The sequence below is a fragment of the Gymnoscopelus microlampas genome, assembly GCF_963454915.1.
Source record: "Gymnoscopelus microlampas genome assembly, chromosome: 1".
Lineage (NCBI taxonomy): Eukaryota > Metazoa > Chordata > Actinopteri > Myctophiformes > Myctophidae > Gymnoscopelus > Gymnoscopelus microlampas.
In genome coordinates, this window is record NC_139962.1 from 33062354 (window position 1) to 33077208 (window position 14855).

The following is a 14855-nucleotide window of genomic DNA, read 5'->3' on the forward strand; positions in this document are numbered from 1 at the left end:
GCAGAGCAGCAGCAGGTTTAGCAGCTGTGTCATCATGGTACACTAGAGCTAATGTGAAGGGTTTCTGCACCATCTACCTTCAGTTCTGCACCATCTACCTTAAGTTCTGCACCATTATACCTTCAGTTCTGCACCATATACCTTAAGTTCTTTACCATGTACCTTCAGTTCTGCAGTATATACATTCAATTCCACCTTCCCTCTCCATCATTGTTTGCAGGACTATTTGTTAACCATCTAAACTGCATAGATAGTTCAGTTGTTCTGCTGTCAAGACCCTTTGTATATATTATGTTTGAATCTCATTTGTTCAGAGTCATTATTTAAACCAGCTGCCCAGTGGTTCTTGAAGTAAGGTCCGGTACCCATAGGTCTCTCCGCCCTCATAGGCTTCAGTCTCTCCACTGTTAGCTCCCTACCAACTACATTATAGACATTTCTAACAGCAATATTCTCTTATGTGTGTCCCTCCCTGGCACAAACACATTTTTAAATGGGGGTCAGCTGCCTAATATATATGTACATCAATGTGTTGGACAAATTGACATGAACATGTTTGAGAACCAATGTAGATATCTAGACACTACAGTTGAGATCAAAGCATGTGTTGTTAACTGCAGTCAATGGCGTTCAGCACTGACAAGGTCTATGGCAGATGACCCAGATGTTCTCTAGAGGGCAGGAGCCAAGCAGTAAACAATTGATTTTTGGTAGCAGTTCTCAGATGTGTTTCCATGACGTGACTTGATGCTGAGTCTAGTTTGTCCATGTTGTGAATATTCACTACAATCGTGATGAGTTTGAAATTAATTTGTCCCACCCATGAATCTGTGTCACACCAATTCACATGAATTGAGTTCTGAAAATAGAAGAGGTGACTTTCATAGCATGCTTAGGGATTTTGTAGGAATATCGGTACATGCAGTATGCGGTTTGATAGAACCAGAGTCATTTGAAAACTGAAAACTTGTGCATCTGACTTTGTATGTAGTAATACAGCTATGAACGTGCTATACTAGAATGTAGATGGCATGGTTGGTTCTATACTGTGGTCTGCTCCTTTTTCCATACACCAAATCTCTTTGCCGAAAATAGCCCATCTATCTACAAGCTCACAACACGTCACATATTGCAAGGCGCCCTGAGCTTGTAGATCGGCTATTATCAGCCAATGTTCCATCCAGAATAGTGATGCTAGGGTTGTTAAAGTGGTTAAAGGTTGCATACAACCGTCCCCTAAGACAGTTGAAGTGTTAAATGTTGCACATTACCCTCACCTAAGACAGAGTAGTGTGACAGTGCACAAAACCAGGATCCCATTTTTTAAACGTATCATGTTGTTTTTTTTAAGCGGCCATGGGTTTTGGAAGAGTCAGTGTTGCTTCAAATCACACATTGGTTAAGCTCTTTTGTCTTGTCAGAGGAATAAGAGGAATGTAATAATAATGTATTACATAGCTTGAATAATATCCAACTTTTCAGGCCAGTATATTTGGCTTGGGGAGCTAAGCGCTGATACTATGTTCCCTCAGTTTAGGGGTTAAGGATAGGCCTGGGGTAAGGGTTAGGAATAGGTTTGGTATTAGGGTTGAGGGGACATTGGGTCAGGGGAAAGTAGGGCTTAGGGAACATCAACATAGACACGCTCCCAATATAGGAGCAATACACTGCACCTACTTAAGCTTGATTTTACATAATTTGGCTGGGCAATTATTTATTACACCTGTACAGTACACTGCATAGTAATCAGTCACAAGTGACTACTGTAGCAACACGCGTCATTTCCACATAGTTCTAGTTCACTGGTTCTCAAATGTTTTCATGTCAAGGACCCCCCAAATTTATCACATCAGAAAATATTTTTTTGCCATGGAGGGACCCCCATACAAGATTGTTGTTGTTAAAATGTTTCAAAAAATATTCGTTAAAAAAAAAAAAGATTTCTGAAAGTAATGGCAAATGAAAAAATAGCAGATCTACAAGCTCGCGATGTGATGCATTTTGAACTTGTAGATCAGCTATTTAAAAATAGCCGGGTTAAAGTGATTAAACTGGTGCTATTATCACATTTTTCCTGGGGACCCCCTGGAATCCCTCAAGGACCCACTTTGAGAACCACTGATCTAGTCGTTACAGTAGATTAATAATAATAGGCCCAGAAGGTCCAGTGAATTTGGCATCTTTTCTGTTTAGTTTGAAATTACTCAAGCCACTTTGCGCAGTGCCAGTCTGCTAGAAGCTAGATAACATTGATCATTAACTTACCATCAGCTTATATTGTGTACATCAGGTAACGTCTCTGACTGTTTACCATTAAGACTGGATCTGTTGTGGATCTGATGTGCATGTTCAGGGGCGGTGTTTGCGGCATATACAACCAACCAATCACAAACATGGACAAAGTCACTGGCAGCCGTTTACTTTACGAATGAAAAGCAATGCATTATGTTAAACAAATAGTTAAATATATTATTGAGGCTAAAAGCAAAACAGTTTCATCTGCCAAATGCAGGAAAGACTGCTGGCAAAAAAAGTCATAGACTATATGAATGCATAAGTTCAAGCCTTATGATATCTCTGCAAGAAAATAAAAAAGACATGCACATCCCAATGTCCAATAAAATTGGCGCTGGATCAGCAAAAATGACCTTGTAGATACAATGGCTCCTCTTTCGAGGATCTTATTTTGTGCACGTTTTGTGCAACACAGGCTCTTCCTCAGACTCACATTTGTGTATTCCATTAAATTAATGTGTTAGATGTATTGTTGTTATGGTACGTGTATGGTAATTATTTTGTTGCAGAATTCCGTGCCAGTATGTTTAAGCTAGTTTGTTCAGGGCAGCATATAAAGAAAATGTGCCTTATGCTAAATGTAATGCCATTATTAAACTTATTTGGGCTAGATGAATGATGAAGTGTTGGACATTTAATGAGCAGTGAAGTGAAGTCTCTCTCTATCACCCTTTTTATCTCTCTCACACACTCTCACACACACGCACGCACGCACGCACGCACGCACGCACGCACGCACGCACGCACGCACGCACGCACGCACGCACGCACGCACGCACGCACGCACACACACACACACACACACACACACACACACACACACACACACACACACACACACACACACACACACACACACACACACACACACACACTAGTGATGCGCGGGTTGACCCGTAACCCGCGGGTCAACCCGCGGCGTGGGTGGGTCGAGTCAGAATTTCAGTGGCAATTACGCGGGCTGCGGGTGAGCGGGTCAGCCGCTCTCACACGCAAAAAATAAATACGAAATCACATGCTCTTGTTTTGTCTTTATTCCTAATAAGAATAAGAATAATGACAATAAAACAGTTTGAATACACTTGGGGATTATTTTCTAACCATGAATTTACAGAAGTAAAAAAAAATCGCGGGTCGCGGGGCGGGTTGAGCCATAGATTTATATATGGGTTCGCGGGGCGGGTTGAGGCGGGTTGGGTTCCGTGGCGGGGCGGGGCGGGTCATGAAAAAACCCCACACACACACACACACACACACACACACACACACACACACACACACACACACACACACACACACACACACACACACACACACACACACACACACACAGTGCACCTGGCTATTATTTATTTCATGGTCTTAAAGTACAGTGCTTCTGTGCTTCAATCAGTCACTGCTAAAGGATTAAATGCAATCTTGAGAACCTGAATTTCCCCTGGGGTCAGTAAAGTTCTGTCTATCTATAAAAAAAAGAAAAGTATAGCTTATGATATACAGAATAGAAAATAATGCATGTTATATTCCTTAATCAAATATTTATTGCACTATTTATGAAACAGGCATATTTATTTTTTACCATAAGTTAGAATAGGAAATAGAACATTATGTAGGCTATTTAACAGGAAGAAATCATTAGCACATGTCACATTAACATAATCTCTCTTGAAATGGGATAGGCGACAGCAAAACTGCCCTTGAGCAAGGCAACCCCAACACTACTCCAGAGGAGCTGGCCCAACAGTATAAAACTACTGGGTAAAGCAAAAGGCTTTTGCCGCATTCTAAGATAATCAATTGGTCTGTAGGTGGTGGGTTTATAAGCATTGATCAGTAATCTTATCTCTAACATAAGCTGCTCCCAAGCAGCGGAGCAGGTTAGATGTGCAGCATAAGTTACTATGTACCCATCCTGGTAAGAAGTTAGAACCCAGGGTTAAACCTGAAGTTACATCGATAACCCCCAAATCCATCTTCATAGTACAGACCTTATGTACTTAATACTCTACTCAGTACTCATAAATAATTTATATGACTTGCAGTGATGTCCAAAAGTCATCCTTAATGTGAGAACTGTTTTACATGACATGATTCATTTCATATTAGTGGTGGGAAAAAAACTTTAATTTCAGTGAACGAACGATTTCGTTCACGGCAATGATTTGTTCAAATGATTCGTTAACGTTCTCGTTCAGTAGCGCTTCCGGTCTCGGCGGAGCACATTGGCTACTATATGCATGCAACTTTGTGCATCTGATCCCACTGACATGACTGCACACAGTCTGCACAGAAACACAGCACTGTCATTCACCATCTAATTGCACCATCTTCTTGTAATTATAATAATGTGTAGAAGTAATAAATAACTACAATATCTAATATAAAGTTATTTTAATTAGTCGATAATTATTTCCACAAATGCAATATTTTATACAAAGCAGCCTAAAGCGGTACACTCACATGACTATCGATTTCCAACCATGTCTTTAACTTAATGTAGTTAATGAATAGTAGCTAGCTTCTATTCAAACTAAAACCTATATGTCCTTTGTTTAGGACCATGCATATTTATTTATTTTGATACTTAAATGTGGTGCTAACACTATCTGTCTTTTGTCCAGGAACAACTGTAGGCTACCTTTATTTCAATTCAAATAGCACTACGCATGCATGTCTATTGTATTGTGAAAAACTCTATGGCACAGCTGTCTGTCTGTATGACAGTCTTTCTGTCGTGGGAGGAACAGCCAGCCCATCCTGTGTGCGGGGGCGGGGGGGGGCATGAACGAAATCGTGAACGTAACAGTTTCAAGAAGTGAACGGGTACGTTCACGGCAAAGAATTAGTTCTTACGAACGAATCGATCATGACCGGCCCATCACTATTTCATATCTCACAACCAACAGAGTGAAGTTGTTTTTACTATTTAGACCTACACTACGGTGTGTCTCTTCAGTTCAGTCAGGCTAATTTATACTCCGCCGTATGATGGAGTTGCTTTCCGACTAGAACTGATCTTCAAGTTTTGGAAGCATGAAGATCGGCAAGGGACACTGCCATCTAATGGAGTATAAATTGAGCATTTAGCTGACTCCAGATTGTAAGGTTCTTCTGAACCCCCTCCCTCTTGCTAAATAATGTTCAGCATGTAAGTTGTGAAAATCAGAAAGGTATTGTGTCATGATAAGAGGTTCGGGCTTCAGCTAGATGGGAAAAGTAGCTAGCCACCCGGAGCCCAGCAACACCACACTACTGTAGCTCAATTAGAACAAATTGTTGCACATTATTAAGATATTATTCTACTTGAAAATTGAGCGAAATTAACCCAGAGTGTATATGGTTGTATCCGACCTAATCAGAATAATGTAGGTTGCATTGAAAATTCAGACCACTTTTTGAAAAGGAAACAATTTATGGATTTGTTGTTGGCAAACCAATTATCACTTTGGTCTTCTTCGCATTTTATCACGCCCCTCTAAATGATATGTCCATTCATTCCAAACAACATGACATGTTGCTAGCCAAAGGGAGAAGTACAATAAACATTGAGAGGTGACAGTATTTCAGATGAGTCATATTTGTGAGTAAAGGCCCTTCAAGGACATCTGCCAAACTCTGGGTGAAAGAGTTCAATCCAGGAGATTTGAGAATAATATTTGCGTATGAGACAAACACCTATTTATCCCCAGTTTAGACTACAGTCATTCTACCGTATATATCCATAAGGTACAGTTGGATTGCAAAAGTAGGCTCTGCTTAACCTGAATGTTATTAAGATTTTACATTAAAGATGGGTCAACAAAGTGGGTGGAGATGGGACCTTTGCCTGATTTGGTATAGGGTACACATCAGCTAATGTCCACCCTTGTTTAGAGTTAACGAGCAGTACGCTACCGTTAGCCACCCAGTTGCTATGTGATTGCATAGAGTTAACATTAAGTGCATAATAGTGCATTATTTGAAGAACTAGCAAACTAATATTAGCCAGCAAGTTGATACTGTATTCCTGCACTGTCTGCAGTGAGTGATCTCAGTACATAGAAATACTAAACAGAGCAACTACCATTAAATACTTCAAATAATTTGAAAAAAATATATATGCTATTTCTCCCAAAGAGAGAGACTGTGTGTGTTGTGTTGTGTTGTGTTGTGTTGTGTTGTGTTGTGTTGTGTTGTGTTGTTTTGTTTGATTACATTTTCTCCTAATGCTGAGCCACAGAATCTTTTCAAAGGACAACACAACAAAATATGCAAACATTTCAGAAAGCTGATTACTTTCTGCACAAATAATATAATATTTAATAATTGTCTTCTAATTTCTCTCCCCAGAAGCTTGTTACCATTGTACTGTAGTTACTAGTGAAGAAACTTTAAGAGAGTTTAAGTGAGCAGACCATTGAGACCAAACATAGCTATCATCTACCTATATTCTGTAAAATACCAATTATTTTGCTTTCTTAGATCTTCCACATTATCATACAAGTACACAATTCACTTAGCCTAACAAACATCCAAATGTTTTGTTTTTTATCATGTTATTTATTTTTGCAGACAGTTATACAGGAATGTTCTCAGGGGAGTTGCTTTGTGCTCTTCATGATTTGTTAGTATAACCTTTCTGAAATGAGTAATGTAAGCTTTCTCTATTCTTGCAATTTTTATAACTCGCACTGGATAGGGGTGCCAGCTAAATGTCCAGATGGTTAATGGTGGTGACTTGCCAGTTGAAAAGCATGTTATTTACAGCCCCACAACTTTTAACTTTTCAGGCTGAGGAACTTGGTGTTCTTGCTGTTTCCAGCATCATGGAATCATTAACTATGTATACGCTTGTTATTGTTCAAATTAGCCCAGATCATTCATTCAACTTACATCTTAAAATGCTCATTTCTTTCTGTGGCCCATTTGGAAACACAAGAGTCAGACAAAGGTATCAATCTGTCACATTTTTGTATGTGTTTTGTTAGGACCAATGGCCCCAGAGTGACATGCCATGGCTTTGATGATTCCCCCGGTGAAACTGAAATGGCTGGAGCACCTGAACAGCTCATGGATCACAGAGGACAGCGAGTCTATAGCCACGCGGGAGGGAGTCTCGGTGCTCTACTCCAAGTTGATAGCCAACAAAGAGGTGGTCCTGCTGCCTCAGCAAGTGCTGTGCCTGAAGGGTCCCCAGTTGCCAGACTTTGAGCGCGAGTCTCTCTCCAGTGATGAACAGGAGCACTACCTCGACGCTCTGCTCAGCAGCCAGTTGGCGCTGGCCAAGATGGTCTGCTCTGACTCACCGTTTGCTGCCGCCCTGCGCAAACGTCTCCTGGTGCTCCAGCGGATCTTCTATGCGCTGTCCAACAAATACCACGACAAGGGCAAGGTCAAACAGCAGCAGCATTCCCCAGAGAACAACTCGGGTTCCACTGACCTGCATTCCGTCAGCGAGCGGCCGCGTTCCAGCACCGACGCCCTCATCGAGATGGGCGTTCGAACAGGCCTCAGCCTGCTCTTTGCCCTGCTGCGCCAGAGCTGGATGATGCCCCCCGTGGCCAACCCCAGCGGAACCCCTGGAGGCAGCATAAACCTGTGCAATGATGTCATCCACACGGCCATCGACGTGGTTGGCTCCCTGCCACCCCTCTCTCTAGCCAATGAGAGCAAGATCCCCCCGATGGGCCTGGACTGCCTCACCCAGGTCACAACCTTCCTCAAAGGGGTAACGATGCCAAACTCTGGGGCAGACATTCTGGGGCGGCGGCTGGCCTCTGAGCTCCTGCTGGGCCTGGCGTCACAGAGGGGCTCCCTGCGCTACCTGCTGGAATGGATCGAGATGGCCTTAGCTGCCTCAGCCTTGGTCAGTACCATGGAAAAGAGCAAGGTTCTACAGAATCAAGAGGGCCTCATTGGCTATGACTGCTTCATGAACATCCTCATGCAGATGAGACGCTCACTGGTAAGTTTCTTTCACACCTTTTTCCAGAACGTTGTGCCTCCAGTTGCTGTTGGAAGTTCTTCCCACTTCACTTATCATTTAATATTAATAAGGGTAGTAGAGCATAACTTGAAGAGACATGTGGAAGTCTCTTATCTGCATCTTATCCGTCTGTCTGTCTTCTGTCTGTCTGTCTAATATGTATATGTGTGTATGTATGTGTGTCATTGTCTCAGGGATCCTCAGCAGACCGCAGCCAATGGCGAGAACCCACACGCTCATCCGATGGCTTGTGCTCGTTGTACGAAGCAGCCCTCTGTCTTTTTGAAGAGGTATGGGCTATTTCAGATGTCGGACATTCTGTGTTGTCATAATTTGCTCAACATTCAAAGCGTGCCGTGGACACAGTCGGTTAAATTCAAGATCACAGTGCAAGAAAAAATTGCGTTTTCCTTGTTCCATGTTCCCTTGCCCCCCCCCCCCCCCCTTTTTAGGTATGTAGGATGGCATCAGACTACTCCCGTACTTGTGCCAGTCCAGACAGCATACAAACCGGTGAGGCGCCCATGGTGTCTGAGACCTGTGAGGTTTATGTATGGGGCAGCAACAGCAGTCATCAGCTTGTGGAGGGCACCCAGGAGAAGATTCTGCAGCCCAAATTGGCCCCCAGTTTTGCCGATGCACAGACGGTAAGAGACAAGAATATATTGATCATCTGTTCCTGCAGAGTTGTGCTATTTTTAAGCCTGGGTTATACTGTGTAAGACGAGCTATGGCTCATAGCTCTGTGCATTTATACTCAATGCATTGGCTCGCTGACAAGCGTCCTGTTTCCATGGCAACGGTGTGAGCCCCTAGAAATTTCAGGTGGTATGAGCCAAGTGACTCACAGCCCTGTGAGATGTTACAAATTACGTCAATAAGCCAACAAATCTGGCTCACAGGGGGTGTCTTACACCACCATATAGATGAGGCTTTACTTGAGAAGCATCTAAAGCGGATTAATAAATGTCAAACGGGAAACGGCTTGGTTTTGTGTTTAAATGTCAAATGTAGACTCTCATTACATTGAGACAGAAGTTTCTACAGCATAAACATAGAGAGCACACTGGAGCAGCTTGGTCAATAAGCCTTTTTTTATTAAGGTGCAAATAACTGTCATTATTTGTATTTAACACCTTTTAATAAAGGTATTGTCCAATATGCTCCAGTGTGTTCACTCTACGTTAATGCTGTGTAGTCCTGCTCCTGTGACTCACCTGACCTGCCTTCGATTGGCTGAGGCGCGGCAGTACTCCCTTTCTTTTCAGACGTTGCTACAGTTTGTGGCAGACATTCTGCTTTATAGTCCGATTCATACTGTATCACATGATGGCGTTGAGCACTGAAAATAGCAGACATACAAGCTCTCAACACGTTGTATCCGCAGCGTGTTGCGAGCTTGACGTCAGTGTGCGACAGAGCATAAATCAGGCATATGGGTTTAGTAAAGGTAAGGAAATGCCTTATTCTTCAAATCTGTTTTTTTACTTGACATATTTTTTACTTGTCATGATCCCGGCCATGACCCCAGCCGTCTCATGTTCGCTTTGGCTCCATTCTCTGCAGATTGAAGCGGGCCAATATTGCACTTTCGTAATATCTTCTGATGGCTCAGTACGGGCCTGTGGAAAAGGCAGTTATGGTCGCCTGGGTCTTGGGGACTCGAATAACCAGTCAACACTCAAGAAGCTGACCTTTGAACCCCATCGTGCCATCAAGAAAGTGTCATCATCCAAGGGTTCAGATGGCCACACGCTGGCCTTTACAACCGAGGGCGAGGTCTTCAGCTGGGGCGATGGCGATTATGGTAAACTGGGTCACGGCAACAGTTCCACACAGAAGTACCCTAAACTTATCCAGGGGCCGCTGCAAGGAAAGGTAAGGCAGACTACCAATGTTACATTATTGATACGAGATATTTGATTTAAAATCATAGTTATGGCTCTGCAAGAATCATACTTTACTATTCTACTAATTATTGAGATAATTATTTTATTTTGGCAGTTTCACCAAGAGCAGTTACTAACTCTTCTAAAAGCATTTGAGGAAGCCTAAACTAATTTAAAAAAGGGCACGTTTTCTTACTGCAACTTGAATTATTACACAATGTATCCCTATGTCCATATCCACTCAAATTATTATTCCACATTATATATAAAATAGATTCGATTCGGTATCAGACAAAACACAAACAAACAATGATTTGTGCCTAAAAAGGCTCCAAATAGGGGATAATATAATATACTGTAGGTCATGGCTCCTGAACCCGCAGTATGATACCCATGATGCATTGTGTGAAAAGCCAGAGGCAAGTGGAGCCAACCTACTCTTAAGTTCAGGTATAATGTTCACATGGCGTATCGAGACATTATGTTAGAGGTTTTTGGATAAGAGCGTCTGCTAAACTGTCCAACTGAGATTTTACTCTGTTACGTGTGTGAGGTTAAGGTCATCGGGGGAGGGTTAACCAATGAGATTGTCTGACCTCAAACTCCAGAGCTTGTTGAAATCGGGTACTGGTTCATGACTTATTATAATATAAGTGGGTTCACGTGGCTATAAATGTAAGTCACACTATGTAGAAAAGGAATTGAATGCATTAAGCGACAGAATATAATTATTATTTAGAGCTCTGCAGTCATGTATCGTACAACTCAAGTTTACGATTGATAGTGATATATTGATTGATAATCATATATTGATTGATAATCCGCTATTCGCCACTCAATCTCAGACATTTATTGGATAGTTTTCAGATTTTTGAGCCCTATCATTTCAAAAGTGCTGAAGGGAGCACAGAACTGAGCAGACTGTAACCCAGACCTTCAGATCAGAGATATTTACAGAATGATTGGTCAGATAGGCAAACCTATCTTTCGAGTCTCTTGCACGATTCAGGGTAGAGATATACGTAAATGTTACTTCATGCTGCATGAATACACTAAAAGCATTTTGTTTTAGAGGAGAAAAATGGATCATCAAGTGCTGTTTGGAAATATTTCCAGCTCTAAGCCAAATGAGGTCAAACAAGCACATTCTGCCTTGAGCTTTTTGCTGATGCTTCAAGTAATGTTACATATTAATTTGTAAGTAAAGTGACTTATTGACAACGTGCCCTAAGTAACAGCACAGTCCTCATTACAGAATTTCACTAAAGACCTTAGTAAGATGATTGAAAACATTTGTAAATTGTTTAACCTCAGAAATTTAGATTAATATTAGTGATTGGATAGATAATTGTGATCACAATGTTGTATTGTAAAATCATCATGCTTTTCATTAGTGCTAATTGGGCAGGATTGGTTATTACAGCTGAATTCTCAGTGGTTGTTTAACTCTGAGAGTGTAAAAATGGACCCATAATGATCCATTTGGGGCCATGTTTACACTCTTTTATACACACTTTTAAACACTTTTAACCAATGATTTTACTGTGTGGCTATCTTCAGCCTGACAAAGCTTTTCATTTCACTTTGAATCCCAGTGGAATGAAGTGGAATAGCTTGGTTGTTTGTATGACATTTGTATAATGATGCGTGGTGCTTTACTTGGGTAAGGTGGTGGTCTGCGTGTCTGCTGGCTACAGACACAGTGCTGCGGTCAGTGAGGATGGAGAGTTGTACACGTGGGGCGAAGGAGATTTTGGAAGATTAGGTAATTTTCTTAAATTTGTATGTTTGCCATTGCCCTTTTTAACACCTCAAACTTCACATGCTGTAGATTAAATGACCAGTCCCCTGGACCTTTAAGCTTCTTGTACAGACAGTTTCTTCTGTTTTTTTGTAGGTCATGGGGACAGCAACAGCCGAAACATTCCCACCCTGGTGAAAGACATCAGCAATGTTGGCGAGGTCTCCTGTGGAAGCTCTCATACCATTGCTCTGTCCAAGGATGGACGGACTGTTTGGTCCTTTGGGGGCGGGGACAACGGTGGGTGAAACCTTCTTACTGTTGAACTGCTGCTGAATTTGTTTCATCTTTATTACATATGTCCTCCTAACTCCTAAAGGTCACGCGTAGCCTAGCCAGACGATCAGAGATGTCCACCTACTGATATGTCTGGGAAAATCTAAATTCAACGTATGAGCTTGAATGGCTATAGGTCTACGTCCTTTCAGTTCCAGCCGTTCACCACCATTGACGTAGATCTACTTGATTCAAAAATATATTTTTTTTAGAAAATTCCACTAGAGGGCGCTCTAACATAACCTGACACAGCCAGATCCGAAAAGCTGCTTCACACATTTGTTTCACAGCAATACCGCCCCCATCTGGCAGAGTCAGGTTAGCTCTAACACAACTTAGGAATGATCCCTAAACGTTGGAATCCCACAAACTTGTAGCATTTGTGGCTCCCCCTACGAGTATAAGTGAAATCGCCTTTGGCTGTGTGTTGTTTTAGAGGCCCCTCAATGTGTAAATAAACATTTGGGCGGATCGGCATTTTTTTGCAAACCGCACCAATACATCTTGATCACATTTGTGTGAATCTTTGACAAAATCTGTAGGAGTAGTGTATTTTGAAGAACATGCAAAATGGCTGAAATGGTCAGTCTGTTATAGTGTCATCATGGGGCGGATTCGAAAAATGTGGGGCAGAGATTCTTTCTTGGCCTACTGAGAGTGTGTTTGCAAAGTTTCACGCCGATCCATCCAGTAGTGTCCGAGATTAGCTGGACACGGACAGACTCACAAACAGAATCATGGGGGCCGTTACAGCCTGGTGGACATAAAGATGTGATTTTATACATGATATTTTTCATATTTTTTATCCATGGCACTTTAACCATGCACATGAAACGAAACACCGGGAACGCATCTGTGTCATTTTAAGATTTCTTTCGCTATTCAAAAATAGAAGATATACAAGCTCATAGTGACGAGCTATGAACTTTGAGATGGGGGTCCACGGTGTAATACATTTTAAGAAATGGTTAGGATTTAGAAGACATTTTGTAGAATCCCCAGAAGCAAAAATTTGAGTTACAAATGTTCGCTTTATTTGGAAGCCTTTAATCTCCTTTCTTAAAGGTTGATAGGCTAATCCTTGTGGATGACCCGTGTCGCACGTAATCTGGGGCAGCACTTCTGGGGAGCGGGAAGGGAGGCGGGAGGGTCCCTTTGTTTTTTTTTGTTTTTTCATGTTACTCGTCTATTTTGTGTATACAGGTATGTCTGTTGGTTTTTGTAAAAAAAAAAAAAAGGGGAAGCAATCCATTTGTATGAACAGAATGTATAATATTACCCTGTGCTTCACAATAAAAAAGATTTGAAACAAATGTTCGCTTTAAAAATATATATATTCAAAGATTTGCAAAAAATAGCAGATCTACAAGCTCATAGCGAGGCACTCGGTGCCGCGCTATATGAGCTTGTATATCTGATATTTTTGAATAGCCCAAAGAAATAAAAAAATTACAGAGATGCGTTCCCTGTCTTAATGGGTTAACTAATCAGTCATACTACTATGTTGTTTTGTTATATTTAGATTAGTTTTTCTTGACCAGGAATGTTATCATATTCATGTTATATTATTTCGATAGCATGTTGTTTAGACAGATACTGGGCCTGATGTTTACCTGATATCCGAGTTTCTCTGAGGCATTACATTGTTCTTTTTGATTGCACTCTACTTTTATGTGACTATTTACCGTGTTGTTTGTTGATAAGGGATCATGCTTACTCTGATTTCTCACTTGTAAGTTGCTCAGGATGGAAGAGACTGCTAAATACATACATTGTAATCGTTATAATGTCCTATAGGTTAGGTATCAGCAGCAGTATATTTTAAAATGTAGTGACTGTTCTGCTTAGTGGTCATTATGAATGCAGTGTTGATCATTGAATGCATGCTATTGATTCTGCTGAATGGCTGTATTCCTTTGTTGATCCATGCAGCTGAAAGCCTTTAAACTGCACATAATCGTCACTGTCGGGCAGAAACCTTGAAACCTGTCCAAAACCGTTACTTTTCAGGAATTGGAAAAAAAGAACCTGTGATCCAATGTAGTTTATTATTTAGTCACAAGCCCTTTATAATACTTTTCATTGGTTATTTATATAAACCCACCAACACCCTTAACCACTTTTACTTTCACCTTTAAATGTTTCTTAACTCATTCACTGCTTAGAACGACTAAGACGACTTTTGTCCCATAAGCCATGCCTGCCTAGCCTGATTATCAGCCTGAAGCTGCGTGGAGCTTCTGTCTGAAATTGGCTTTAATGTCCGCGATTACTAGGGGGAGGGGATTCAAATTTCCCTAAACCAATCACAAGAGATCTACGGATCTGTCTACATCTGACGTTGTCGCACAGCTTGTTTTAGCAGATATTCGCTGATTGGCTTGTCGTTAGACCACCCCCACCTCCGACTCTGATTTGACAGATTTTTCTTCGATCGTGAAAAGCCATAGGCTCACATTATGACACCAGACCAAGAGGAGCTCACGCACAGAGTGGGCGGGGTCTATGGTCTGGAACCAGGCTAATGCCCGCCTAGAACAACTAAACGACTTTAAAAAAATCACACCCTGTGTGAAGGTAGCGGCGCCTTTGATACATTTTGTCATCGATATGTGTTTATAATGTGTTT

At 41.5% G+C, this 14855-nt stretch overlaps 1 protein-coding gene across 17 annotated transcripts in view; it reads left to right on the plus strand.

Moving 5' to 3' along the window:
* herc1 (HECT and RLD domain containing E3 ubiquitin protein ligase family member 1) overlaps positions 1-14855 on the plus strand; it is a 105549-nt gene that overhangs the window by 624 nt on the left and 90070 nt on the right. For all 17 annotated transcript variants that reach the window (XM_084065338.1, XM_084065348.1, XM_084065342.1 and 14 more), the window contains exons 2-7: positions 7263-8239; positions 8455-8550; positions 8713-8907; positions 9827-10138; positions 11818-11914; positions 12047-12190. In XM_084065338.1, the coding sequence (XP_083921464.1) occupies positions 7289-8239; positions 8455-8550; positions 8713-8907; positions 9827-10138; positions 11818-11914; positions 12047-12190 (1795 nt within the window). In that variant the 5' untranslated portion in view covers positions 7263-7288. The remainder of the gene's footprint in view (positions 1-7262; positions 8240-8454; positions 8551-8712; positions 8908-9826; positions 10139-11817; positions 11915-12046; positions 12191-14855) is intronic.